Here is a 27,950-nt window from a genome sequence, read left to right as displayed (position 1 = left end):
GAGGTCTGGCCCGTACCAGCGCCGCGGCTGTCAGCCGCATATAACGCGGTGCATGAGAAGTGAAAATGAGGCGGCGCTGAGAGCGTCTGGCCCGTACCAGCGCCGCGGCTGTCAGCCGCATAGGAGGTGCTGACGGAGAAGAGAGAGTAAGCCGGCACTGAGAGAGCCCGGCCCGTACCAGCGCCGCGGCTGACAGCCGCATATAAGGCGCTGCACACACACACACATACAGTGAAAAGCACACACACATACAGTGAAGTGCCCCATAAAATTACATGCCCCCTGAAATGCCACTGCTCCACATGCCCCCTGAAATGCCACTGCTCCCCAGAATAAAAATCCAGCCCCTGTATAAGCCAGCCCCATAATCTGAAAGGTGAGCCAAAAACAGGGGGTCTCCAGAGGTTGCAAGTCCGTACCTAAGGAGAAAAGGGGGGAAAGTACTTAGCTCAGTCAGAAGAACTTACCTAATGGAGTCTTCAGTGAAGTCTTCAGTCAGCTTTAGTTACCTGCATCACGCCTGGCTGCTATGCGCGAGCGAGGCGAGCAGGGAAATAGGGGGACCTGGACCCATGAGGTACCAACCCAGGCGCTGACCGTTGGCGAGAGGGGATGAACAGCGCATATACGCAATGTCTGTGCCCCCTAACTCGCAATGGGGAAACAGGGAACCGGAGTCCCTGAGTCCCCACCTGAAAACAGAATAGAAAAAGGAATAAAAAACTAACACGTCCCTTTACTAGGAAAACAAAAAATCAGAAGACCAGGTCTGGAGAATTCCAGACCATGTCCACCTCCTCAGACACTAAGCTTAAACTGATTACCTCAGGGCCTGAAGGCGGGTGTATCCTGCTGGGAGGAGCCGACTTTTTTTTATTACCATAGTGTCAAACCTCCTAGAGATGGCAGCATTCACCCACGGTCTGTGTCCCCCAATGGAGCCGATAGAGAAAAATATATTTTTATATATCAACTGGCTCCAGAATGTTAAACAGATTTGTAAATTACTTCCATTAACCCCTTAAGGATGCAGGGTTTTTCCGTTTTTGCATTTTCATTTTTTCCTCATCACCTTCTAAAAATCATAACGCTTTCAAATTTGCACATAAAATTCCATATGATGGCTTATTTATTGCGCCACCAATTCTACTTTGAAGTAACATTAGTAATTTCACCCAAAAATCCACGGCGACACAGAAAAAAAATTCATTGTGCGACAAAATTGGGGGCTACTGTTTCTACGCAGTTCCTTTTACGGTAAAAATAACACCTTACCTTTATTCTGTAGGTCCATACGGATAAAATGATACCCTACTTATATAGGTTGGATATTGTCGTACTTCGGAAAAAAATCATAACTACATGCAGGAAAATTTATATGTAAAAAATTCTCATCTTCTAACCCCTATAACTTTTTTATTTTTCTGCGTACAGGCCGTGACGTGTTCTGAAGTTTTTATCCGTACCATTTTTGTATTGATTGGACTTTTTGATCACTTTTTATTCATTTTTTCATGATATAAAAAGGGACCAAAAATATACTATTTTGGACTTTGGAATTTTTTTTTGCGCGCACGCCATTGACCGTGAGATTTAATTAACAATATATTTTTATAGTTTGGACATTTCCGCACGCGGCGATACCACATATGTTTATTTTTATTTACACAGTTTTTTTTTGTTATGGGAAAAGGGGGGTGATTCAAACTTTTATTAGGGAAGGGGTTAAATGACCTTTGCTAACTTTTTTTTTTGCAGTGCTATAGCTCCCATAGGGACCTATAACACTGCACATACTGATCTCCTATGCTGATCCCTGCAAAGCCATAGCTTTGCACGGATCAGTGAGATAGGGGCTTAATTGCTCAAGCCTGTAGCTCAGGCTTGGAGCAATCAATCGGCGATCGGACCCCGCGGAGACAGGTAAGGAAACCTCCGCCTGCGTCCCAGCTGATCGGAACATCGCGATTTTATCGCGATGTCCCGATCAGCCCGTCTGAGCTGCCGGGAAGCGTTTACTTTCACTTTCAGTCTGAAGGGTTAACCGCACAACGATCGATGCCGCGCGCTGTTAGCCCAGGGTCCCGGCTATGACTAGCAACCGGGACCGACCCGGTGTGATGCGGGGTCACGGCGTGACCCCGTTTTAAACACCGGGACCGGGCGTAGGGCGTACAGGTACGCCCTACGTCCTTAAGGAGTTAAAAAATTTTAATCCTTCTAATAATTATAAGCTGCCGAAGTTGAGTTGTTCTTTTCTGTCTGACGACAGTGCTCTCTGCTGACATCTCTGTCTGTCTCGGGAACTGCACAGAGCAGAATAGGTTTGCTATGGGGATTTGCTTCTACTCTGGACAGTTCCGGAGACAGGTGTCATCAGAGAGCACTTAGAGAGAAAAGAACAACTTAACTTCAGCAGCTTATAAGTACTGAAAGGATTAAGATTTTTTAATAGAAGTAATTTACAAATCTGTTTAACTTTCTGGAGCCAGTTGATATATAAAAAAAAGTTTTTTCCTGGATAACCCCTTTAACTTTCTGGCACCAGTTGATAAAAAAAAAAAAAAAAAAAGTTTTCCACCAGAGTACCCCTTTAAAAAGCAATACTGGCTCAGGAAGATTGACTCACCTGCTCAATAGAGAATTCCTTCCCAGCAATCTCGGCCACTTTGGCTATGCTCTCGATGTGATCTTGAAGCTTCATTTCCAGGCAGCGGGTGAAGGTTAGATTGGATTTGGGCTTAATGTTTATCTTGATCTGTTCAGATAAAATCTCCCAGTGCCGGTTCCTCATACCAGGGTTTCGCAGGCCTTGTATGAGTGGAATGTAGGGCTTAAAGTCTTCAATGCGTCCTTTAATATCCTGAGCCACCTCTTGGCAGGCTGCAAAAGGGAGGTTTATAATACATAACTGCTATGGAAATGAAATTAACATAGGCAATAATGTGGAGGTACCGTATTTATCGGGGTATACCACGCACCGGCCTATAACACGCACCCTCATTTTACCAAGGATATTTGGGTAAAAAAAGTTTTTTACCCAAATATCCTTGGTAAAATGAGGGTGCGTGTGTGTGCATGTGTATACCCCGATACACTGTTTCTGACCCCGCAGAAGCCCCCAGGAAAGGCAGGGGCAGAGAGGCCGTCGCTGCCCGCTTCTCTCCCCCTGCCTTTCCTGGGGTCTAGAGCCCTGCTGCCGCTTCTCTCCCCCTGCTATCGGCGCCGCTGCCCCTTCTCTTCCCCTGACTATCGGTGCTGCTGCCCCATTGCCGGTGCCGATAGCCAGGGGGAGAGAAGTGGCGCTGGCAATGGGGCAGCCAATAGCCAGGGGGAGAGAAGGGGCACCCATTGCCGGCGCTGCTGCCCCGTTGCCTTCCCCATCCCCGCTTCTCTCCCCCTGCTATCGGCGCCGCTGCACCTTCTCTCCCCCTGACTATCGGTGGGGCAGCGGCGCCGATAGCAAGGGGAGAGAAGGGGCAGCGGCACCCATTGCCGGCGCCGCTGCCCCGTTGCCTCCCCCATCCCCGGTTGTATAATTACCTGTTGCCGGGATGGGGGAGGCAACGGGGCAGCGGCGCCGACAATGGGTGCCGCTGCCCCTTCTCTCCCCTTGCTATCGGCGCCGCTGCCCCACCGATAGTCAGGGGGAAAGAAGGTGCAGCGGCGCCGATAGCAGGGGGAGAGAAGCGGCGGCAGCAGGGCTCTAGACCCCAGGACAGGCAGGGGCAGAGAAGCCGACAGGTCTCTGCACCTGCAAAAGCCGCTGCAGTTCATTGATTTAAAGCGCCCGCTTTAAATCATTGAACTGCAGCGGCTTATCGGCGTATAACATGCATATAGACTTTAGGCTAAAAATTTTAGCCTAAAAAATGCATGTTATACGCCGATAAATACGGTACATCTTATATAAAGTGAGTCCACATTTGGAGTTGCTACCCACCCTCCAGGTAACAGAAGAAAGCAGCAGGTAAATATGACTTTTCTACCTGAACCATTATAACAAGCTGGTTATGATTTAAAGGGGTATTCCGGGTTTATACATCTTACATCTTTATACATGTTAAATCTTTTTACATCTTATCCCCTAGCCGTTGGGAACCCCAATGATCTCGGTGCAGCCCCCGACATTCTGTGTCGGGCGCTGCATCCATGCCGGGGGCTGCACCGAGATTTCGGGGGTTCTCAGCGGCGGGACCCCTACGATCATACATCTTATCCCCTATCCTTCAGATAGGGGATAGGATGTATAAACCCGGGATACCCCTTTAAGATGAACAGATATGAATAGAGGGCAATACATGTATTAGTTAAAGGGGTTATCCAGGAAAAAGCTTTTTTCTCTATCGGCTTCATTGGGGGACACAGACCTTGGGTATATGCTGCTGTCTCTAGGAGGCTTGACACTATGGTAACCAAAAAGTCGGCTCCTCCCAGCAGGATATACCCGCCTCCAGGCCACTGAGCTAATCAGTTTTAGCTTAGTGTCTTAAGGAGGTGGACACTGGTCTGGTGTTCTCCAGACGAGGTCTCATATTTTTTATATTTAGGGAATGTGTTAGTGCTTTATTCTTTTTTCTTTCTGTTTTCAGGTGGGGACTCAGGAACTACGGTTCACTGTTTCCCCATTGCGAGAGGTGGCAGGCATCTTGGTGTGCGCTCGGGGTTCGGAGCGGGCGCCATTACTAAGTCTTCATAAGCAATTCAGCACTGTATTCTTCGGCGGCCCGGCGGACGTTAGCTCCGCCCACCAGGCCACATAAGCTCTTCAGCAGCGTGAACTAAGCCACCAATCAGCGCTGTGCGCGCGTTTGGGGCCATGCAGGGGCCAATCACAGCGCCCCTGCATCTGACCCGGCCCCTTCCTTCTATTGGCCAGCATCTCATTCTCTCTCCACACAGCCTCGGTGTGGAGTTCTCCTCACAGCAGCTGCCTAGGGACACAGACTTGGGTGAGACTGTTCATTTTTTTGCTATGTCCGTGCCCAGAACAGTCCCTCCCTCAAAACAGATATCTGGTATAATAGTTACTCATTACACTTGTAAAAACTGCTCTGCAAAAATGCCAGGTTCTGCTGAACCCACTTGTTCTGCCTGCTCCACTGCTCCCCCAGACCCCCCTGCTATTTCTAACCGAGGTGCTCTTTCAGACCGGGTGGGTTCGGCCGCCCCTCCAGCCTGGGTTTCCTCCCTCTCCCAGTCTATATCCGACTTGGCACAGGTCTCCCGTTCCGTGGTGACTGCCTTAGAGAGGTCTACCCTTCATCGGCCCTCTAGAAGGTCGCGTTCCCCTTCTACCTATGCTTCACTTAAGCGCACTAGGGGTGTCTCCTCTGACTCATCCCCTGAGTCTTCTGGTAGACACGGGCGTTCCTCTCGCAGGTCTCGCCCGACCGCTTCTTCAGGCCACATGCGTCACTCTTCCAGAGGACGTTCCCGTGGTCACCGCTCTGGCTCCCCTGAGCCACGTACCCGGTCGGAGTCTCCCTCCACTCCTTCACACTCTCCTGGAGAGCTGGCGGACGAGGTTTCCGATTCGGCATCCGATTCGGAGGATCGTTCGGACTCAGTGGACATGGTGAACTCACTGGTTACGGCCATAAGAGACACCTTTAACCTAGAGGACCCAGGAACTTCGGACATAGCTCCAGAAGTATCCTTTCATCGTGCCCGACCGGCACCCAAAGTGTTCAGCTCTCACGCTGAATTTGATGCCATTCTAGAATCTGCCTGGAAGCACCCCGAGAAGAAGTTTCAGGAACTGAAGAAAATTCAAGCGCGATATCCGTTCGCCAAGGACCTTGTCTCTAAGTTGACTTCCTCTCCATCGGTGGATCCTCCGGTTTCTCGCCTCTCTAAAGCTACTACTTTGCCGCTGGCGGATGCAGCTGCCTTCAAGGATCCAGCAGACAAAAAGGTTGAGTCTTTAGCGAAGTATGCCTTTGAAGCAGCGGGTTCCTCCCTGCTTCCCACCTTCGCATCCACCTGGGTGTCTAAGGCCCTTTCGGTTTGGTATTCCCTTCTCCGTCAGGGCATTCTTTCGGGATCTTCCCCGAAAGAACTGTCTGCTCTGGCCCTCCAATGTTCCAAAGCTGGAGACTTTCTGTGTTCTGCTTCCTTGCAATCAGCTTGCTGCGTTGCCTTGGCCACCGGTAATCTAGTGGCCCTACATCGTTCCATTTGGCTTAAAGCATGGAACGCGGATGCTGCATCTAAGAAGTCTCTCACCAAGATTCCTTTTGCCGCTTCCCGACTTTTCGGCAAGCGCCTGGATGAGATTATCTCTGAGGCGACAGGTGGCAAGAGCTTTTCAAAACAAGTCTAGCACTTCCTTCCGCAGAAAGTCTTCTTCCTTTTGGTCCCTCTAAAGGGTCCAGCCAGGCGCCTACGCGCGACAAGAAGGTTCCCTTTTTCAAAGCGCGTCCCTCTTGGAAGTCGGACACCAACCTTTCCGGCCGTTTTGCGGCCAAACCAGGCAACCGCAAACCCACTTCTGCATGAAGGGACGTCCCCATCTGCAGTTTCTCGGGTGGGAGGTCGCCTCTTACTCTTTCAAGACGTTTGGACCACGCACGTTCAGGACTCCTGGGTCAGGGACATGGTGTCCAATGGATACCGGATAGAATTTGTCTCCCTTTCGAGGGATCGTTTCTTTCAGTCACGTGCTCCCCAATCCCCTTCGCTTGCGAGGAAGTTTCGGGAGGCTCTTCAGTCCCTTCTTATCCAGGGTGTCATTGTCCGGGTTCCTTAAAGGGAACGCTTTTGTGGTTTCTATCCCAATCTTTTCGTGGTTCCCAAGAAAAGCAGTTCTGTGCGGACAATCCTGGATCTCAAACGTCTCAACCAACATCTTCTCATCCGCCATTTCCGAATGGAATCTCTCCGTTCGGTGGTGGCGTCTATGGATCAAGGGGAGTTTCTTTATTCGATGGACATCAAGGATGCCTACCTCCACGTTCCAATTTTCCCCGGCCACCAGCGGTACCTCCGCTTTGCGGTTCCGGTAGGGATATTATCAATTTGTGGTTCTCCCCTTCGGTCTGGCCACAGGGTCATGAGCCTTTACCAAGATTCTGGCGCCCGTGATAGCTCTGTTACGGTCAAGAGGGATATCAGTGATACCTTACTTGGACGACCTCCCCATCAAGGCCCCCACCAGAGCCCAAGCTCCGGAGAATGTGAGCCTCACTCTTCAGACCTTATGTCGCTTCGGTAGGATGGTCAACCGAGACAAGTCTGTTCTCTCCCCCACCCAGTCTCTGGTCTTCTTGGGGCTTCAGTTTGACTCGGCCTCTGCTCGGATTCACCTCCCGCCGGACAAACGTCTGGCCCTCTTGTCGGGAGTCCGCTCCCTCCGGATACCATCCCCGATCACCATCCGCATTTGCATGAAAGTTATGGGTCGGATGGTGGCAGCCATGGAGGCCGTACCCTTGGCCCAGTTTCATTACCGTCCTCTTCAGCTGGCGATTCTTGCCCGGTGGGACAGGGTCTCCTCTCTCTCGATCCCAAGATTGTTCTCCCTCTTCGGACCTGTTCAAGGCCTCTAGTATCCCCAAGAAGCCCTTCTTTCCATAAACATCCTGGAACTGAGGGCGTACATCAATCGGCAGGGCGGCACTCGCAGATCAGCAGCCATGTCCGAGGTGACAAAGATCCTCCTCTGGACGGAACACGAAGTCCCGGCCATTTTGGCGATTCACATTCCGGGAGTGCTCAACTGGGGAGCAGATTTCCTCAGTCGGTCCTCAGCCGACCCTGGAGAGTGGTCTCTTCTTCTGGAGGTGTTCGCACAGATCTGCGACCTCTGGGGGACCCCAGACGTAGATCTCTTTGGGTCTCGACACAACCGAAAAATTCCGATGTTTGTGTCGAAGTCCAGGGACCCCCTGGCTCTAGCAGTGGATGCCCTAGCGATTCCATGGTCGGGCTTTGTCCTCCCCTATCTGTTCCCTCCCCCTCCTTCCCAGGGTTCTGAGGAAGCTCAAGGCGGAAGGAGTCTCCGCCATTCTGGTAGCTCCAGACTGGCCCTGCAGGGCATGGTACGCCGACGTGGTCTGGCTTCTGGACGACGTTCCGTTCCGTCTTCCACTTCGTCCAGACCTACTGTCACAGGGTCCCTTTTGCCACCCCAATTTACAGCCGCTGCATTTAACGGCGTGGCGGTTGAGACCGTGGTTCTAAGGGCCCGCGGTTTCTCTTCCCAGGCAATTCGCACCATGCTCAGGGCTCGCAAGCCCTCCTCTGCGAAAATGTATCACCGTACCTGGCAGTCTTACTTTCGTTGGTGCGAAACTCAGACCTTTTCTCCAGTTACCTTTTCCATTCCCCGTCTTCTCTCCTTTTTGCAGTCGGGGTTGGAACAAGGGCTGGCTCTCAGATCCCTTAAGGGTCAGGTTTCGGCCCTTTCCATTCTCTTTCAGCGTCCTCTTGCTTCCAATTCGCATGTCCGGACCTTCCTTCAGGGCGTGGCACACGCTGTCCCTCCTTACCGTTCCCCTTCTCCCCCTTGGGACTTGAACTTAGTTCTAGGCGCTCTCCAAGACGCACCTTTTGAGTCTCTTAGGGAGGTTCCTCTTCGCCTCCTATCCTGGAAGGTGGCTTTTCTTATAGCCATTACTTCCATTAGGAGAGTATCTGAGCTGGCAGCATTCTCCTGCCATTCTCCTTTCCTGATAATTCATCAGGACAAGGTAGTTTTCTGGCCAGATCTGTCCTTCTTACCTAAGGTCGTTTCGGCTTTTCATCTCAAAGAGGACATCGTCCTTCCGTCCTTTTGTCGCGCTCCTTCTCATCCCAGGGAGCGCTTACTCCACAAATTGGATGTGGTACGGGCGGTTCAGACTTATCTTTCTGTCACCTCTTCCTTTGGTCAGTGCGACTCTTTCTTCATCCTTACGGAAGGTCGTCGAAAGGGACAGCCTGCTTCCAAGGCGACCATTTCTCAGGGGTTCCGATGTGCTATTTCGGAAGCTTACTGCTGCAAGGGGAAGATCCCACCCTTCAGGGTTTTGGCTCATTCCACCCGTTCTGTGGGGGCATCCTGGGCTCTCTGAAACAAGGCCTCGGCCTCGCAGATCTGTAAAGTGGCCACCTGGTCGTCTTTGCACACTTTTTCGAGATTCTACCAGGTTCATACCTTCGCATCGGCTGATGCTAGTATGGGCCGTAAAGTGTTGCAGGTGGCGGTGGTACAGACGACTGACTGACCTTTTTTTCTCTGCCCACCCAAGGGACGGCTTTGGTACGTCCCAAGGTCTGTGTCCCCCAATGGAGCCGATAGAGAAAAGGAGATTTTTTACACTTACCATAAAATCTCTTTCTTGAAGGATCCATTGGGGGACACAGCTCCCGCCCTTTTCTGGGGTTCCTATTCGGTTATCTGTCCGAGGGAGTGTTCGGTTATTTTTTCTTCTGGTTCTCGGACAGTTCATGTTTTTTTCCTTTGACCTGTCGGTCTACTCCTATTGCTCTGGGACTAAAACTGATTAGCTCAGTGGCCCGGAGGCTGGTATATCCTGCTGGGAGGAGCCGACTTTTTGGTTATCATAGTGTCAAGCCTCCTAGAGACAGAAGCATATAACCAATGTCTGTGTCCCCCAATGGATCCTTCGAGAAAGAGATTTTACTGTAAGTGTAAAAAATCTCCTTTTTTTTATATATCAACTGGCTCCAGAAAGTTAAACAGATTTGTAAATTACTTCTATTAAAAAATCTTAATCCTTTCAGTACTTATGAGCTACTGAAGTTGAGTTGTTCTGTCTAAGTGCTAATCTGATGACACCTGTCTCCGGAACTGTCCAGAGTAGAAGCAAATCCCCATAGCAAACCTCTTCTACTCTGTGCAGTTCCCGAGACAAGCAGAGATGTCAGCAGAGAGCACTGTTGCCAGACAGAAAAGAACAACTCAACTTCAGCAGCTGATAATTGGAAGGATAAAGATTTTTTAATAGAAGTAATTTGCAAATCTGTTTAACTTTCTGGAGCCAGTTGATATATAATTTTTTTTTTCCTTGAATACCCCTTTAATACAGTTCCAAAAGTGAACATATGCAGAGGGATCTTACACCTCTTACCTGGAATGTCTCGGAAATGTTTAACACACTTATGCATGTTTTTATAGGACTCCATTACGTTCTTTTCCAGTTGCTCTGCATCGATGGTGGAAAGAGGGTCATTCATCCAGCTTTCATACCAGCGCATCCAGTCTGAGACAGTGGTCCATAGGTCACGGAAGGGCTGAAATTCCTTCACCAGTCTTAACAGCTTGTCATACTACCCAAATGGAATAAAGTTACTACAACAGTAATATAAATGTGGCAGATACCCCTAAACAGACACCACTTCACATCATATACCAATGTTTCCCAACCAGGGTGCCTCCAGCTGTTGCAAAACTACAACTCCCAGCATGCCTGGACAGCCTTCAGCTGTCCAGGCATGCTGGGAGTTGTAGTTTTGCAACAGCTGGAGGCACCCTGGTTTGGAAACACTGTCATATACTGATGATGAGGTGTAAAACTTACATTGGTGACTGGAAGGCCAAAGAGCCTCTCCCTGTTGTTGTAGAGCTGAGCCAGGTGCTGAGATTCATTAAGCTGCTTGTGAACCCTTCGAACCTCATTGGCAATCTCATGAGCGCGGTTTATATCAACGTGGGTGGAGAATCCAGCAACAACCATCTAGGGCGAAGATAAAAGGGAAATTATGTTGAAAATATAGACTGTAAAATACACTACAAGCAGAGATGAGCAAATGGACCCCCCCCCCCGATATGCTGGTGGTCCTGATCTACTGATTTCCTAATGCACAGAACACAATCAGACAGATTTAAAGGGGTACTCCAGTGGAAAACTTTTTTTTTAAATCAACTGGTGCCAGAAAGTTAAACAGATTTGTAAATGACTTAAATTAAAAAATATTAATCCTTCCAGTACTTATCAGCTGCTGAATACTACAGAGGAAATTATTTTCTTTTTGGAACACAGTGCTCTCTGCTGACATCACGAGCACAGTACTCTCTGCTAACATCTCTGTCCATTTTAGGAACTGTCCAGAGCAGCATATGTTTGCTATGGGAATTTTCTCCTACTCTGGACAGTTCCTAAAATGGGCATAGATGTGCTCCAAAAAGAAAATAATTTCCTCTGTAGTATTCAGCAGCTAATAAGTACTGGAAGGATTAAGATTTTTTAATAGAAGTAATTTACAAATCTGTTTAACTTTCTGGCACCAGTTGATTTATAAAAAAAATGTTTTCCACCAGAGTACACCTTTAACTTCACTGTCTTTACAGCCTAAAACTAGACCAGGCAGGAGATGCTCCAAATTTATTACTGGTGCATTTCTCCCCATTGTGTGAATTAATGTGTAAGGGATTTTTTCCCTATTCCAGCAAAGGGGTGGATTACCAATCTTTTCATTAAGCAGATTTTATGTAAGTAGCATCAACACTGTACTGACCTGCAAGGTGTCTAGTCTTTCCAAGAAATTGTTTTGGTCCATAACTTGAATTTTACCGAATCTCTCCTCATCTTCCAAATGTTGCTCTCGGATGGTTTCCATGGTAACTGATATCTTATGAGGCCAGGCAATGACAAACCACCTTATAATGGAAAAATATGGGGTACTTAGTACAATTGCTTAAAAGTGTTGTATCTTTAAAGGGAATTTGTCATCACTATCACCTGCACTGACCTGTTGGTACCGGCTTAAAGTGCAGGTGACACTGATGAAAATCATACTTACCATTCCTCACTCTGTGCTCCTTTCTCTGTTCTTTGGTAGTTCCTGTTCTTTGGTATATGTAAATGTAGCATGACTAAGGCCCGACGCTAGGGCCGAAACGCGTCACTTTGTGTCTGTCATCCATGTGCTGAAGTTTCTCAATAAAGAATCCGTTCCTGTACTGCTGCATTCAAGGCGCTGTCCGCTCCAGTCCAGGCGCTACGGGTTTGGGAGTGAGCTGGACTTTCTCTCTGTCGGCTTCTATATGTTAATGTGATGCTGGTCCGGGGGGGGGTTCTCAAGCCCTGGGTGCACAATGATGTCTGGGCAGCATCTTCATAGTGATGCCTCCTCCTCTGCTCTGAGCCCTGCCAGAGTGGAGCTACTTTCTTCAGAGGGAATGGCTCAGCACAGGGGGGGTTACAATGAAGATGCAGATCACTGTGCACCCATAGCTTGGGAACGGCCTCTGTGAACCAAGTTCCACAAGCACCAAGCTCTACATTTGCATATACCAGAGAACTGAGGCATGGAACGAGGAACGGTAAGTATAATTTTTATCATTATCTCCTGAACCAAAAAGCTTTACCAATAGTTTAGTGCAGATGATACTGATGACAGATCCCCTTTACGATGCTTTTCAATGAAATAGGTATGATCCACTCACTTGGCATTGAAGTCATCCTGAGACAAGCTGTAGTAGAACTCATCAATGACGTCGTAATCACCAAGCACTTTCCGTATTTGCTCCTAAAACAAAAAATCAGATACATCATTTATTTTACTTTAAAGAAAATAGGGGTCACAGTTTGCACCCCATATCTATACAATACAAAATGAGAAGAGGGGGTAAATGTGGTGATTTGTGGTGATTTGTTAGGATGTTTCGAAACCCTTTAATATAAACATTGCATTCTAAATAATCCAAAACAGTATTCAGTAATAGTTGAGCAAATATGAAGATTTAATACACATGGGGTCTCCATGTTATCTTCAATATCATGCAAACACTACCCTGGTGAAAGATGAATGATAGTGTGAATGATATATTTCAGGTGTCTTACCTCCAGAGATTTAACCTGCTCAGGAACTCCCTTCATCCACTCTCGGAGCTCTGTCAATTCCTCAATACTATTTGGCTTTTCATACAGTTTACGACTGATGGCTCGGAACTTCTCTGAAATCTGGAGATAAGGAAGTAAGAAAGAAGTGGAAATTAGAAAATTATTATTTTTTTGTTACAATTTAATGTACTATATCACCCATAATGCAATAGAATGAAATAAACTTTGTACAGGAACAAAACCAGCAAAGGAACAATACCATCATATGTTAAAGGGGTACTCCGAAAGCTTGGAGCGGGCTGCGGGGAGTCATGACGTCACAGCCCCACCCCTCATGACATCACTCCATGCCCCCTCCCATAGACTTGCATTGAGGGGGTGTGGCATGACATCACAAGGGGCGGGGCCGTGACTTCACAACCCCCGTCGCCTGCACCCAGAGTTCTAAACGAACGCCGAGTGCTGCACAGAGATTGCGGCGGTCCCAGCTGCGACACCCACGATTAGACATCCTATCCCCTATTCTTTGGATAGGGGATAACATGTCTAGGGACGGAGTACACCTTTAAAAAGTGGAGCTGCAAAGAGATGGGCTCTACCTCCTCCACTTCTTTGTGTACATTCTTAGCGAATAACTCAAGCAGTGCATTAGAGAGAGCTTTTCTTTTCCGAGACAAATTCTGCTTCACCCCTTCTATAATGATCTGGAAGGGACCGACTATGATGGAGTTGGGGAGAGCATGGTCCAGCCGTTCTTTTTCAAGAAGATGTTCTTCAGCAGCTTGTCTTACTTCTGGGGCTGAGGGGTTCTTTGCTCGGAAAGCTCTGTAGAGAAACCCATAATGTGTTTAGGAAAAAATTGGATTATGTGTAAAATAATTCTTATGAACCATATAATACAACCTATTACGCTGGGGCAAAAAATTAAGCACTCTGTATGTTATGTGCACCAAATCCATAAATAGGTATTGTGGCAGTATGGGTGCTGGAGTATCATGGATATGCCACTAAAATGGAAAAAAAGACTTTTCTCCGACAACAACCTAAATACAGGAGATAAAAGTTGGAATTAGCAAGAGCAGCTTCCACTCCGGCTAATTCCACGCCTGCTAGGAGATGGTTCGGCTACATGAGAGACCTCTGCGGGAAGAGGGCTTAGTCTCTCAGAGAAGGGTTCCCAATGTGAGACACAGGCTAGGCCAGGCCTGTGGGGGCTACAGCCTGGAGGAAACCCAAGTCGGGTGAGACAGGCCCGGCTAGGCCAGGACATTGGGGGAGATTTATCAAAACCTGTGCAAAGGAAAAGTTGCTCAGTTGCCCATAGCAACCAATCAGATCACTTCTTTCATTTTGCAAAGGCCTTGTTTAAAATGAAAGAAGCGATCTGATTGGTCGCTATGGGCAACTGGGCAACTTTTCCTCTGGACAGGTTTTGATAAATCTCCCTAGTCCTGTGTTGGTTAGAGCTCAGCCGAGCAGGTTTTTGTCTAATGTGCAAAGTGGTGCTGATCTTTGTGAATGAAGAATAAGGCTGCATTCACATCTCGTTTTTACATTACGGGTGCCGGATCCGTCTGGGGGAGGGACAAACCGGGCGCTCCCGTACCCCAGCCGGACCAGCGCTGAACTCCATTTACTTTAATGAGCCGACTGGAGTCAAACGGTGACTCCGGTCGGCTCATTTTTTACCCATATGCGGTTTTGTGACTGGACCTAAAACAGTAGTATACCACGGTTTTAGGTCCAGTCAGGAAACCACATACAGGTCAAAAATGAGCCGACCAGAGTCACCGTTTGACTCCAGTCGGCTCATTAAAGTAAATGGAGTTCAGCGCTGGTCCGGCTGGGGTACGGGAGAGCCCGGTTTGTCCCTCCCCCAGCCGGATCCGGCACCCGTAATGTAAAAACGAGATGTGAATGCAGCCTAAAAACTGGCTGAGGCCAGATGAAAATGAACATTGCTTTGTTTGGACTGCAATCTGTGGTGTGCTAACCTTCTCAGACGCTGGAGATGGTGATCCCTGCGAGTGAGTAACCCCCAAGTTTGTCACAGTATGCAAATATGCAGCAAGCACCCCTATAAAACATACAAATATGGCCCCACTTTTTCAGGATTTAGTAGATTATATTGAAAAACTATTTTATTCCCATAAAATAATATCGGAATCAATAAAGAGACTGCCTCCTATGTGCAGCCACTGAGTAGGCACTCACTTCATGTAAGTCTCCACATCTGTGTTGTTAAGTTCCAGGTATTTCTCGTATTGTTTTGCATAGGCCTTCAGTGGTATCAAAGCTTTACAAATGGCCATGCGGATGTTGTTACGCAGCTCTTCTACTGCAAGTTCATGCAGACCGACAGACTCCAGGAGAGGCGTGCCACTAATAAAGAGGTCCTCCAGCACAAACTAGACATGTGCAAAACAAAGAGAAAAGCATCAGACATCTAACAGTATAGACAGTGCAGAAGATCTTAAAGATGTGTAGTGTAATTATATTATATCCAGTGATGTCAGTAATGGGGGCGGGGCTGTGACAACCTCTCAGACATGATATAGAGGATGGTTGTCAGCAGTAATAGATGGAATAGATGTGACTGTAGTATTAGGTGTGTGGTCTCATGTCTGATCACAATGTAATTATATCCAGTGATGTCAGTAATGGGGGCGGGGCTGTGACAACCTCTCAGACATGATATAGAGGATGGTTGTCAGCAGTAATAGATGGAATAGATGTGACTGTAGTATAAGGGGTGTGATCTCATGTCTGATCACAATGTAATTATATCCAGTGATGTCAGTAATGGGGGCGGGGCTGTGACAACCTCTCAGACATGATATAGAGGATGGTTGTCAGCAGTAATAGATGGAATAGATGTGACTGTAGTATAAGGGGTGTGGTCTCATGTCTGATCACAATATAATTATATCCAGTGATGTCAGTAATGGGGGCGGGGCTGTGACAACCTCTCAGACATGATATAGAGGATGGTTGTCAGCAGTAATAGATGGAATAGATGTGACTGTAGTATAAGGTGTGTGGATCTCATGTCTGATCACAATGTAATTATATCCAGTGATGTCAGTAATGGGGGCGGGGCTGTGACAACCTCTCAGACATGATATAGAGGATGGTTGTCAGCAGTAATAGATGGAATAGATGTGACTGTAGTATAAGGGGTGTGGTCTCATGTCTGATCACAATGTAATTATATCCAGTGATGTCAGTAATGGGGGCGGAGCTGTGACAACCTCTCAGACATGATATAGAGGATGGTTGTCAGCAGGAGTAGAGGGAATAGATGTGACTGTAGTATAAGGTGTGTGGTCTCATGTCTGATCACAATGTAATTATATCCAGTGATGTCAGTAATGGGGGCGGGGCTGTGACAACCTCTCAGACATGATATAGAGGATGGTTGTCAGCAGTAATAGATGGAATAGATGTGACTGTAGTATAAGATGTGTGGTCTCATGTCTGATCACAATGTAATTATATCCAGTGATGTCAGTAATGGGGGCGGGGCTGTGACAACCTCTCAGACATGATATAGAGGATGGTTGTCAGCAGTAATAGATGGAATAGATGTGACTGTAGTATAAGGTGTGTGATCTCATGTCTGATCACAATGTAATTATATCCAGTGATGTCAGTAATGGGGGCGGGGCTGTGACAACCTCTCAGACATGATATAGAGGATGGTTGTCAGCAGTAATAGATGGAATAGATGTGACTGTAGTATAAGGGGTGTGGATCTCATGTCTGATCACAATGTAATTATATCCAGTGATGTCAGTAATGGGGGCGGGGCTGTGACAACCTCTCAGACATGATATAGAGGATGGTTGTCAGCAGTAATAGATGGAATAGATGTGACTGTAGTATAAGGTGTGTGATCTCATGTCTGATCACAATGTCATTATATCCAGTGATGTCAGTAATGGGGGCGGGGCTGTGACAACCTCTCAGACATGATATAGAGGATGGTTGTCAGCAGTAATAGATGGAATAGATGTGACTGTTGTATAAGGGGTGTGGTCTCATGTCTGATCACAATATAATTATATCCAGTGATGTCAGTAATGGGGGCGGGGCTGTGACAACCTCTCAGACATGATATAGAGGATGGTTGTCAGCAGTAATAGATGGAATAGATGTGACTGTAGTATAAGATGTGTGGTCTCATGTCTGATCACAATGTAATTATATCCAGTGATGTCAGTAATGGGGGCGGGGCTGTGACAACCTCTCAGACATGATATAGAGGATGTTGTCAGCAGTAATAGATGGAATAGATGTGACTGTAGTATAAGGTGTGGATCTCATGTCTGATCACAATGTAATTATATCCAGTGATGTCAGTAATGGGGGCGGGGCTGTGACAACCTCTCAGACATGATATAGAGGATGGTTGTCAGCAGTAATAGATGGAATAGATGTGACTGTAGTATAAGATGTGTGGTCTCATGTCTGATCACAATGTAATTATATCCAGTGATGTCAGTAATGGGGGCGGGGCTGTGACAACCTCTCAGACATGATATAGAGGATGTTGTCAGCAGTAATAGATGGAATAGATGTGACTGTAGTATAAGGGGTGTGGTCTCATGTCTGATCACAATGTAATTATATCCAGTGATGTCAGTAATGGGGGCGGGGCTGTGACAACCTCTCAGACATGATATAGAGGATGGTTGTCAGCAGGAATAGAGGGAATAGATGTGACTGTAGTATAAGGTGTGTGGATCTCATGTCTGATCACAATGTAATTATATCCAGTGATGTCAGTAATGGGGGCGGGGCTGTGACAACCTCTCAGACATGATATAGAGGATGGTTGTCAGCAGTAATAGATGGAATAGATGTGACTGTAGTATAAGGTGTGTGATCTCATGTCTGATCACAATGTCATTATATCCAGTGATGTCAGTAATGGGGGCGGGGCTGTGACAACCTCTCAGACATGATATAGAGGATGGTTGTAAGCAGTAATAGATGGAATAGATGTGACTGTAGTATAAGGTGTGAATCTCATGTCTGATCACAATGTAATTATATCCAGTGATGTCAGTAATGGGGGCGGGGCTGTGACAACCTCTCAGACATGATATAGAGGATGGTTGTCAGCAGTAATAGATGGAATAGATGTGACTGTAGTATAAGGTGTGGATCTCATGTCTGATCACAATGTAATTATATCCAGTGATGTCAGTAATGGGGGCGGGGCTGTGACAACCTCTCAGACATGATATAGAGGATGGTTGTCAGCAGTAATAGATGGAATAGATATGACTGTAGTATAAGGTGTGTGGAACTCATGTCTGATCACAATGTAATTATATCCAGTGATGTCAGTAATGGGGGCGGGGCTGTGACAACCTCTCAGACATGATATAGAGGATGGTTGTCAGCAGTAATAGATGGAATAGATGTGACTGTAGTATAAGGTGTGTGATCTCATGTCTGATCACAATGTAATTATATCCAGTGATGTCAGTAATGGGGGCGGGGCTGTGACAACCTCTCAGACATGATATAGAGGATGGTTGTCAGCAGTAATAGATGGAATAGATATGACTGTAGTATAAGGTGTGTGGAACTCATGTCTGATCACAATGTAATTATATCCAGTGATGTCAGTAATGGGGGCGGGGCTGTGACAACCTCTCAGACATGATATAGATGGTTGTCAGCAGTAATAGATGGAATAGATGTGACTGTAGTATAAGGTGTGTGATCTCATGTCTGATCACAATGTAATTATATCCAGTGATGTCAGTAATGGGGGCGGGGCTGTGACAACCTCTCAGACATGATATAGAGGATGGTTGTCAGCAGTAATAGATGGAATAGATGTGACTGTAGTATAAGGTGTGGATCTCATGTCTGATCACAATGTAATTATATCCAGTGATGTCAGTAATGGGGGCGGGGCTGTGACAACCTCTCAGACATGATATAGAGGATGGTTGTCAGCAGTAATAGAGGGAATAGATGTGACTGTAGTATAAGGTGTGTGGATCTCATGTCTGATCACAATGTAATTATATCCAGTGATGTCAGTAATGGGGGCGGGGCTGTGACAACCTCTTAGACATGATATAGAGGATGGTTGTCAGCAGTAATAGATGGAATAGATGTGACTGTAGTATAAGGGGTGTGGTCTCATGTCTGATCACAATGTAATTATATCCAGTGATGTCAGTAATGGGGGCGGGGCTGTGACAACCTCTCAGACATGATATAGATGGTTGTCAGCAGTAATAGATGGAATAGATGTGACTGTAGTATAAGGTGTGTGATCTCATGTCTGATCACAATGTAATTATATCCAGTGATGTCAGTAATGGGGGCGGGGCTGTGACAACCTCTCAGACATGATATAGAGGATGGTCGTCAGCAGTAATAGAGGGAATAGATGTGACTGTAGTATAAGGTGTGTGGTCTCATGTCTGATCACAATGTAATTATATCCAGTGATGTCAGTAATGGGGGCGGGGCTGTGACAACCTCTCAGACATGATATAGAGGATGGTTGTCAGCAGTAATAGATGGAATAGATGTGACTGTAGTATAAGGTGTGTGGATCTCATGTCCGATCACAATGGCATTATATTACTAAGTGAGGTAGGTAACAGGGGTGGGGCAGTGACAATCTCTTAGTAATTCTCACTGCGAGACATATGGCTGTGTGTGCTAAGCTTTATACCCTTCTTTCTTTTTTACAAGGATGGCCTGATGAGATCAGAGCAATACTAACTTTCTCTAGTTGGGGGACGCTGTGAGTTGCCTGGATCCCTTTATCAAACAAAGTCATCAGAGTTGTCTCAAAGTTCTCCAGTGGAGTGCTGAAATGAGCCCCAGAGCTGTCCAGCACCAAGTCCAGCAGAAAAATTGGATTTTTCCGAGGTCTTCAATAAAGAGAAATATGAATTATATGAAAAGGACATGTTACATCAAATCCATATTATAAATCACGTCAGAAGCAATGGACACTGTACAGTAGCAGATCATACTAAAGAAAACATTTTGTAACTCAGGATCAGTTCAGGATAAGTAATGTAATGTATGTATTGACTGCCTACACCAGGAGAATAGTCAGTAGAGTATGTAGCTTAGGATCCATACAGGGTAAGTAATGTAATTAATCCAACAGCAGAATAGTCTAGGTCTGCAGAATAATACAGTATGTAATTTAAAATCAGTCCAGGATAAGTAATGTTATATATGTATACAGTGAACTGAATTGTAAGTGCAGCTCTGGAGTACCTGGTGACAAATTCTTGATGCAATTTGTATAATGGAATCAGAGGCAGACAGGACAATGGAACCTATAGCTGCAGTACATGATATCTTACTTGTATGGGCTGTTGATGAGGTCACCCCCCCAGTCCAGCTCCTCAGGACACGATAACACACTGTAGCAAGCATCTAGTATGAACTGGGTAAAGCTGACAATGGAGTCTTGTACCAGAAAGCGCAGAGAGTCCTGTAGGTTAAACTTGATGAGCTCCATGAGCTGCCGGAGTTTGGACATGTGGTACACCTCCCAGTTACACTCACTGAGGTCGTACCAACCTTTCCCTACGTCTCTCAGGCTGCTGCGGATGGCATTCTTCAGGGTGCTCACCCAGCTGTCCTTTAAGAACAACTGGACCTAGATAAAGGTGAGAATTGAAGCTATTTGTGGTAATATTTTATATGCTGGACTATACTCTATAATATAGGTTCTATTACATATCACTCAAAATTGTCAGAATCTTGCAGATCTAGTATCTTAAAGGGGTACTCCACTGGCCAGCGTTCAGAACAATTAGTTCCGTATGCTGTGGGGGTCGGCCACGCTGCAGGGGTTGGCCACGAAACCTCCTTTAGACTTGCATTGAGGGGCGTGGTGTGACATCACGTGGGGCGTGGCCGACCCCTGCAGCACGCACACTAAATGTTCCAAACACTGGCAATATTGTTACATTTTGTCAGTTTTGCAACTTTCTAAAACATATAAAACATTTTAATATATCTGCTTATGGTCAGTAAATGGGACATTTTATTGTTTGAATTCAGAGGCCAGAATCCTGTACTGGCCTAGAAGAGAGAGCTCTGATACAATGTAAGAAGCTGTGTACCAGAAAGAGGAGCCCATTATCAAAAACTGTTTATATACACCTGATAAAAAGATGTGAGCGCAGCTTATTTGTAAGCTGATGTCTCTTCTCATGCAGATGTATACAATGTTTTTCTGGTACCTGAGAGAAGGTCTGTGATTGTGTTTGCTCAAATTCCTCCAGTCGGACACACTTGGTCAGGGTGGAATGAAACAAAGACATAGAAGACGCCTTGTTGCATTCAGTTCGCACTTTACAGAGGGAGGTGATGACCTCGGTCCTGGTCAGGAGAGTGGTGAATGTGAACTCTGCCCTGTTCTTGACAAATGGATAGCTGGGAACATCAATTAATCCTGCGAAGAACATGAGAAGTAAATCAGAATAATATGAACGTACAGTAAACCGAAAACCTATACTGACCTAAAGCTTCTCACAGCTGAGGGCCTGTTAAAATGCATTCATCCTAGACAAGAAGCACTAATCTCTTTCCTGCCTGCATAGTTTGCTAAAATGTATCAGTCTGAAATCTAGACTGTGAGCAATTGTAACAAGCCCATAAAGGGGTACTCTGCCCCTAGACATCTTATCCCCTATCCAAAGGATAGGGGATAAGATGTCTGATCGCAGGGGTCCCACCACTGGGGACCCCCGCGATCTCGGCTGCGGCACCCCAGACATGCCGGATGACTGGCGATACAGGGCAGAGGCTCATGTAGTCACGGTCACGGCCCGCTCCTGACAACACGGCCATACCCCTTCAATGCAAGTCTATGGGAGGGGGCATGACGGCCGTCACGCCCCCTCCTATAGACTTGCATTGAGGGGGTGTGGCCGTGATGTCACAGGCGGGGCACAGCCATGATGTCACGAGCCTCCGGCACTGAACCCAATGCTCTAAATGAACGCCGGGTGCACCCCGCGATCAGACATCTTATGGGGCGGAGTACCCCTTTAAGTGTGAGAAAGGGCCATCAGTACTAAATGTTCCCATTCACAGACAGAATGCGGAGATCTTGAAAATTGCTAAAAATGTAAGAATAAAGGCTCAGAGTTAATATTGCAGAATTCTGTGTTATATGCACAAAAAAACTCTATTAGGTGACGTACACTACATTTATTGTGAATTTCCGACACTTTTTAAGAACTTTTCTGTGAGGTTCAACAAAAGGGGTATTGCCTCGGTAAAAAGTGTTGTAGCTTCTGCAAAAGGCATGTGACCTAAATGTACAAAAATGTTTGTGCACGGTTCAGGTTTGACGTAAGCCATGTAATAGTTGGTCTAAGCTTTCCATTAGACAAGTCTTCACATATGTCAGATTTATCAATCAGCCTGATACACATTGATGAATCTGACATTTTAGTATGTTTGTGATGCGTAAGAAGTTTTAGGAAGTATAGGCCAATGACTATTAAAAAGTTGCAGGACTTTTCATTGTACAATTATAAGCGGCAGATCCCTTTAGTAATGTACCTTTGCTCGGGACCTTGTCCTTGGCTCTGTCTGGAAGAGTAACATAGGAAAACTTGTGGGGTTTGGAGGACACCAGTTTGTCAAAGACGAGATTGTTCATTGTACGTTCATAGTCCAGGCTGATCTCCATTACAAGATGTTTCAGATGGTGATGAGCACTGAGGGAATAATATAAAACAGTCTGTAACTTCCTATAGAAATTGGACCTACCCTTTAATCAGTATAGGTATAAGTCCTTATACTGTCCTCATTTCAGCTGTCTTTATGATAACCATTGCTGCTCCTACAGGGTGGTTGCTTAGCTTTACTTTACAAAAGTAGTGGTTGTATCATTCCATTACCCCAGAGCTATGCAGTAGTTTGGAAAAGTGGGGTTACAGGAAATAAAAGCTACCCGCTATTTTGGTTGTCATCCAGATTTTTGAGAAATAAATATAGTTACATTTTGGTAAGATAGAGTTTTATGAGGACAATTCAGATACTAATATTGTTAGATTATATGTTGAAATTTCCAAGTTGAAAGGTGTGGCGCGGCCATCAAGGCTTCCTGCTGGTATATATAATACCATATGACCTATAAATCACCCATAACACTGACAATAGCCCAATTTAATTTAATGCTTTATCAAATTACTCTATTCACTGTATAAAGAATCAGACTACAAGCCTAGCTGGACGATCAGGTTCTGGCTTATAGGAGTCTCACTATGCTGTTTCCTGCAAGGCTTTGGGCACCAGTATGGAATATGAGGCCACACTATCTTCTCCAGTGTACAGATGACTAGTGATGAGCGGCATTGCCCATATTCGAATTCGCGATATTTCGCGAATATATAGATGAATATTCGTCCTATATTCACGAATTTCACGTATTCGTTATATTCGCGTATTCAAGGAAGAAAACAGTGAGGGGGTGGGCAACATTACTATTGGTTGCTAGGGATGTTGTTGATAACACCTGACAAGTGTATTTGCATCATTCTAATTGGCCCACAAGTGAAAAGAAGGAATATGCGAATATTCACATATGCAAATATGCGCACATGCGAATATTCACATATGCGAATATGCGCAAATGCGGGGGGAAAAGCGAATATTTGCAATAAAAATTCAAAATGCCAATATTCACGCCCAACTCCACAGATGACATACGTACTTATCATCCTTGTTCAGGCGTGATGTGCTCAGTAGCCGTTGCTTCATTCTGCCCAGACTTTCCCCTGAGATCTTAAGGCTACCAGTCACGGGCATACAGTCCACATACAGGTTATACAAGAGTAGAGCTTCAGTCTTCTCTCGAAGCTGGTTGGCCGCTACAATCCTCTGTGCCAACACTTGTGGATTCTCAGCACAAAACAGCAGCCTAATCTGAGGAATCCAGTACTGGAAAGAGGACACTACGGGCATTCCTAAAAAAAACACACAAAACAATAAAGAAATACTAACAAAATAAACAAATCTGCCATAAAGAAGTCTTGTTACGTTATGGGCATGTTAACATGGACAAAATCAGCATGTTTTTTGTGTCATGTGGGGAAATTTATCAAAACCTGTGGAGAGGAAAAGAGGAGCAGTTGCCCATAGCAACCAATCAGATTGTGTCTTTCATTTTTAAAAGCGCCTCTGAAAAATTAAAGAAACAATCTGAAACTTTCTTATACAGTGATCCCTCAACTTACAATGGCCTCAACATACAATAGTTTCAACATACAATGGTCTTTTCTGGACCATTGTAAGTTGGAACCAGACTCAACATACAATGCTACAGACAGTCCAGATCTGTGATACCTGTCAATGGCTGGAAGATCTGACCAATCAGAATGGGCATTCACTGGTAAAACCCTTGTATTACTGAAGCGTATGCACTGACTGATGTCTGGTAGCGCCCCCTACAGTACAGGGATGTATTACATGTTCTGTACTCTTTACCTGTACCAGGGTTACCTACTTCTTTGGACACCAGGTGAGGGCGACTCCATGTAACTTTTTTAGGACATTGCGTGCACTGTACAGGACCCCGAAGTAGCTCCTGTCCTCTACATAGAACAGTGTTTCTCAAGCAGGGTGCCCCCAGCTGTTGCAAAACTACAACTCCCAGCATGCCCGGACAGCCTTTGGCTGTCCGGGCATGCTGGGAGTTGTAGTTTTGCAACAGCTGGAGGCTCCATGCTTGGGAAACACTGTTCTATGTAGAGGAAACACTGACATAGGCAGTGATTTACAGCTCCCAGCAGCTCTTTCTTACTTTTATATGTAAGGATTTGCTTTATCTGTATTAGTTATCTACTTATTTTTCTTTAATCCTAACTTTTTGACATTTTGGTGCCTTTAGAACCAATTACCAGGTTTCCATAGAGTTATGGTCTCAACATACAATGGTTTCAACATACAATGGTCGTCCTGGAACCAATTAATATTGTAACTTGAGGGACCACTGTACACTGTTTTCAGTCTTCACCATTTACAAAATGACTGCTTGCTGTGAATAGAAATAAGAATGTTTTGATCCACTGACAGCAAGCAGAGATTAAAATGCATCTGCAGGACTTTTAGGCCCCATTTACTCTACATAATTTCTGGACAGAATCTGTTTGCAGCAGCTTCCTACTGATACCAATGGGATTCTACTGCACAGTTCACATGTCAGAAGTTCAGTAGTGGAACTTCTGATGGGGAATTTGATTCCACAGGAAAAGACTGGGGACTGTGCTGTAGCAAATGGACTGTAGCTGACATTAAAGAGGTACTCCGGTGCCAGAAAGTTTAACAGATTTGTAAATTACTTCTATTTAAAAATCTTAATCCTACGTATCAGCTGCTGTATGCTCCACAGGAAGTTCTTTTCTTTTTGAATTTCCTTTCTGTCTGACCACAGTGTTCTCTGTTGACACCTCTGTCCATTTTAGGAACTGTCCAGAGTAGGACCAAAACCCCATAGCAAACCTCTGCTGCTCTGGACAGTTCCTGACATGGACAGAGGTGTCAGCAGAGAGCACTATGGTCAGGCAAAAAAGAAAATAACTTTCTGTGGTGCATACAGCAGCTGATAAGTACTAGAGGGATTGAGATTTTTAAATAGAAGTAATTTACAAACGTGTTTAACTTTCTGGCACCAGTTGATTTAAAAAAAATAATTTTCCACTGGAGTACTCCTTTAAGTATCAATTTTAGAGGAGGCAGCTACAAGCGGAATCCAAGTGGAATTTCCGTTGCGTGAAAGGGACCTTAGGAATTTGTATTGGAAAACACCTTCAACTGATAAAAAATAAAGTGAGGCTCACATATGAAATACATCGAATGTATTGTGAACAAACAAGGAGCTACAAAAATGAATGTATTGTACGACAGACACATGACCCTTAGTATATGAATCTGTAATAATCATTGGCACCTGTCTGTGGCGCTCTGCAGTTTGCTGCACTCAGGAGCTCATTGCCTGTGGACTTATGGACTAAGTAGAGCTTCTTCTGTTCATCATATTCCAGGACACCAACATTGCACCACTTATATTCCAGCTGTGGATTCTTTGGATCTTCTACACAGATGATAAAAAAAAATGCAGATAAATTGTTAGTATTCAGTTAAAATATGTCAGTAGAGCACATGATGGTCCAGAAAACTTGAAAATCTGCAATTGAATGAAAACTCCAAGAATTTATTTTAAACAGTATGGCTATGCCAAGAACTTAAAATGTCAGAAAGCCTAAGGTCTAAGTACCCCAACAGCTTAGCTGAGGTTCAATACTGTAGGGGGCTAATAGACTTAAAGGGGTACTTTTTTCTTTTAAATCAACTGGTGGCAGAAAGTTAAACATATTTGTAAATTACTTCTATTAAAAAATCTTAATCCTTCCAGTACTTATTAGCTGCTGAATGCTACAGAGGAAATTCCTTTCTTTTTTGAACACTGATGACATCACGAGCACAGTATTCTCTGCTGACATCTCCGTCCATTTTAGCAACCATGCATAGCAGATGTATGCTAAGGGCAGCATGGTGGCTCAGTGGTTAGCACTGCTGCCTTGCAGTGCTGGGGACTTGGGTTCACATACCACTAAGAACAACAATAAATAAAGCATTATTATAATAATAACATCAGCAGAGAGAACTGTGCTCGTGATGTCATCAGAGAGCATTGCAAAAAGAAAAGAATTTCCTCTGTAGTATTCAGCAGCAAATAAGTACAGGAAGGATTAAGATTTTTTAATAGAAGTAATTTACAAATATGTTTAACTTTCTGCCACCAGTTGATTTAAAAGAAAAAAGGTTTTCACCGGAGTACCCCTTTAACAAAGCCTGGTGTAAAGACTTATCAGCAGATCTTATGTGCAGATACTGAGGAAGCAGAGAATGATGGGAGATTTCATCTCTGATAGCTCATACCAGTGAATGCAGCTCTGGGGTATACAATACAGGATTAGTACTGGGGAATATGCTTTATGTACACAGTGACTCCACCAGCAGAAAAGTGAATGTTCTGTAGCTCTACAGTAGAATATATCGAGGCTGTATAATAGACCTAATAGTACTGTATAAAGGTGGTCATACAAATCCAGTAGCTGTTTGCCAAATGGCTGATCTCTTTCCATCTCCCATATAGGCAGGATTTTCACTTGGCTGATTTTTTTTTAGAATATTGCCCCTGTAGTGTTTGAGCCAAAGCCAGAAGGAAGGAGATGCAGTAGGAAGGAGAAGTATAAGGCTATGTTAACATGGCAGAATTTATGGGCAGAATGCTGCAGAAGAATTCTGCCAAAATTTACTGTCCATTTACTTCAATGGGATTTTGCTGTCCCATTCACACAGCGGAATTTCTGCATACCGCAAAATTTAAAGACCTGTGTTTAATTTTGTGGAACTATTACCCATAAGTCCCCAGAGGGTCTAAGGGACAACAACAGTTCAACACTCCTTTAGGGATAAACCCCTAACAGATAGAACACCGGACAATTAAACATGATTGGGTAAGTCTATAACTAGCCGGAAACACGCTCCGCCTTTGAGAAAGCTAGTGTAACTGATGAAACGTCAAGAGCGAAGATAGTTAAATTTTAGGTCGCAATACAGTGTCATGCCTTTAAACATGATAGTCACTAACAGAGACAATACTAAATATTACAGCATTTAGGGAGACAATACTAAATATTACAGCATTTGGGGAGACAATACTAAATATTACAACATTTAGAGAGACAATACTAAATATTACAGCATTTAGAGAGACAATACTAAATATTACAGCATTTAGGGAGACAATACTAAATATTACAGCATTTAGGGAGACAATACTAAATATTACAGCATTTAGGGAGAACCATATTCAGCAGCATAATAAAAGTAGTCTTGGCAGAAGACACTATTAGAAATTTACATATCAAGATTTACATGAGCATATTTCTATTCCACTATTGCCACTTAGCGGGCACCGAGCACAACATTTAAACCCAATAGAATTAAAAGTAAAGTTTTAGGAATTTTTTTTTTTTTTTGGGGGGGGGGGGGGTCTTTAGTTTAAGGTTTACCCTGAGGGGTTTATCCCTAAAGGAGTGTTAAACTAATTTTGCATAATTCCGCCACATAGAA

The 27,950-nt window shown here is 45.1% G+C and overlaps 1 protein-coding gene across 3 annotated transcripts in view; it reads right to left on the bottom strand.

Annotated features, from left to right (window-relative positions):
- DNAH1 (dynein axonemal heavy chain 1) overlaps positions 1–27,950 on the bottom strand; it is a 113,823-nt gene that overhangs the window by 76,138 nt on the left and 9,735 nt on the right. For all 3 annotated transcript variants that reach the window (XM_056525103.1, XM_056525104.1, XM_056525105.1), the window contains 14 exons: positions 25,759–25,902; positions 23,524–23,776; positions 22,368–22,525; positions 21,038–21,249; positions 20,150–20,448; positions 19,552–19,702; positions 15,006–15,199; positions 13,391–13,616; positions 12,792–12,911; positions 12,395–12,477; positions 11,464–11,605; positions 10,527–10,682; positions 10,077–10,275; positions 2,630–2,883 (listed from right to left, as the gene is read on the bottom strand). In XM_056525103.1, coding sequence (XP_056381078.1) covers positions 2,630–2,883; positions 10,077–10,275; positions 10,527–10,682; positions 11,464–11,605; positions 12,395–12,477; positions 12,792–12,911; positions 13,391–13,616; positions 15,006–15,199; positions 19,552–19,702; positions 20,150–20,448; positions 21,038–21,249; positions 22,368–22,525; positions 23,524–23,776; positions 25,759–25,902 — 2,591 coding nt within the window. The remainder of the gene's footprint in view (positions 1–2,629; positions 2,884–10,076; positions 10,276–10,526; positions 10,683–11,463; positions 11,606–12,394; positions 12,478–12,791; positions 12,912–13,390; positions 13,617–15,005; positions 15,200–19,551; positions 19,703–20,149; positions 20,449–21,037; positions 21,250–22,367; positions 22,526–23,523; positions 23,777–25,758; positions 25,903–27,950) is intronic.

Source organism: Hyla sarda, chromosome 6 (genome assembly GCF_029499605.1).
Source record: "Hyla sarda isolate aHylSar1 chromosome 6, aHylSar1.hap1, whole genome shotgun sequence".
NCBI lineage: Eukaryota > Metazoa > Chordata > Amphibia > Anura > Hylidae > Hyla > Hyla sarda.
Note: the sequence above shows the minus strand (reverse complement) of the source record. Positions and strands in the feature narration are given on the sequence as shown.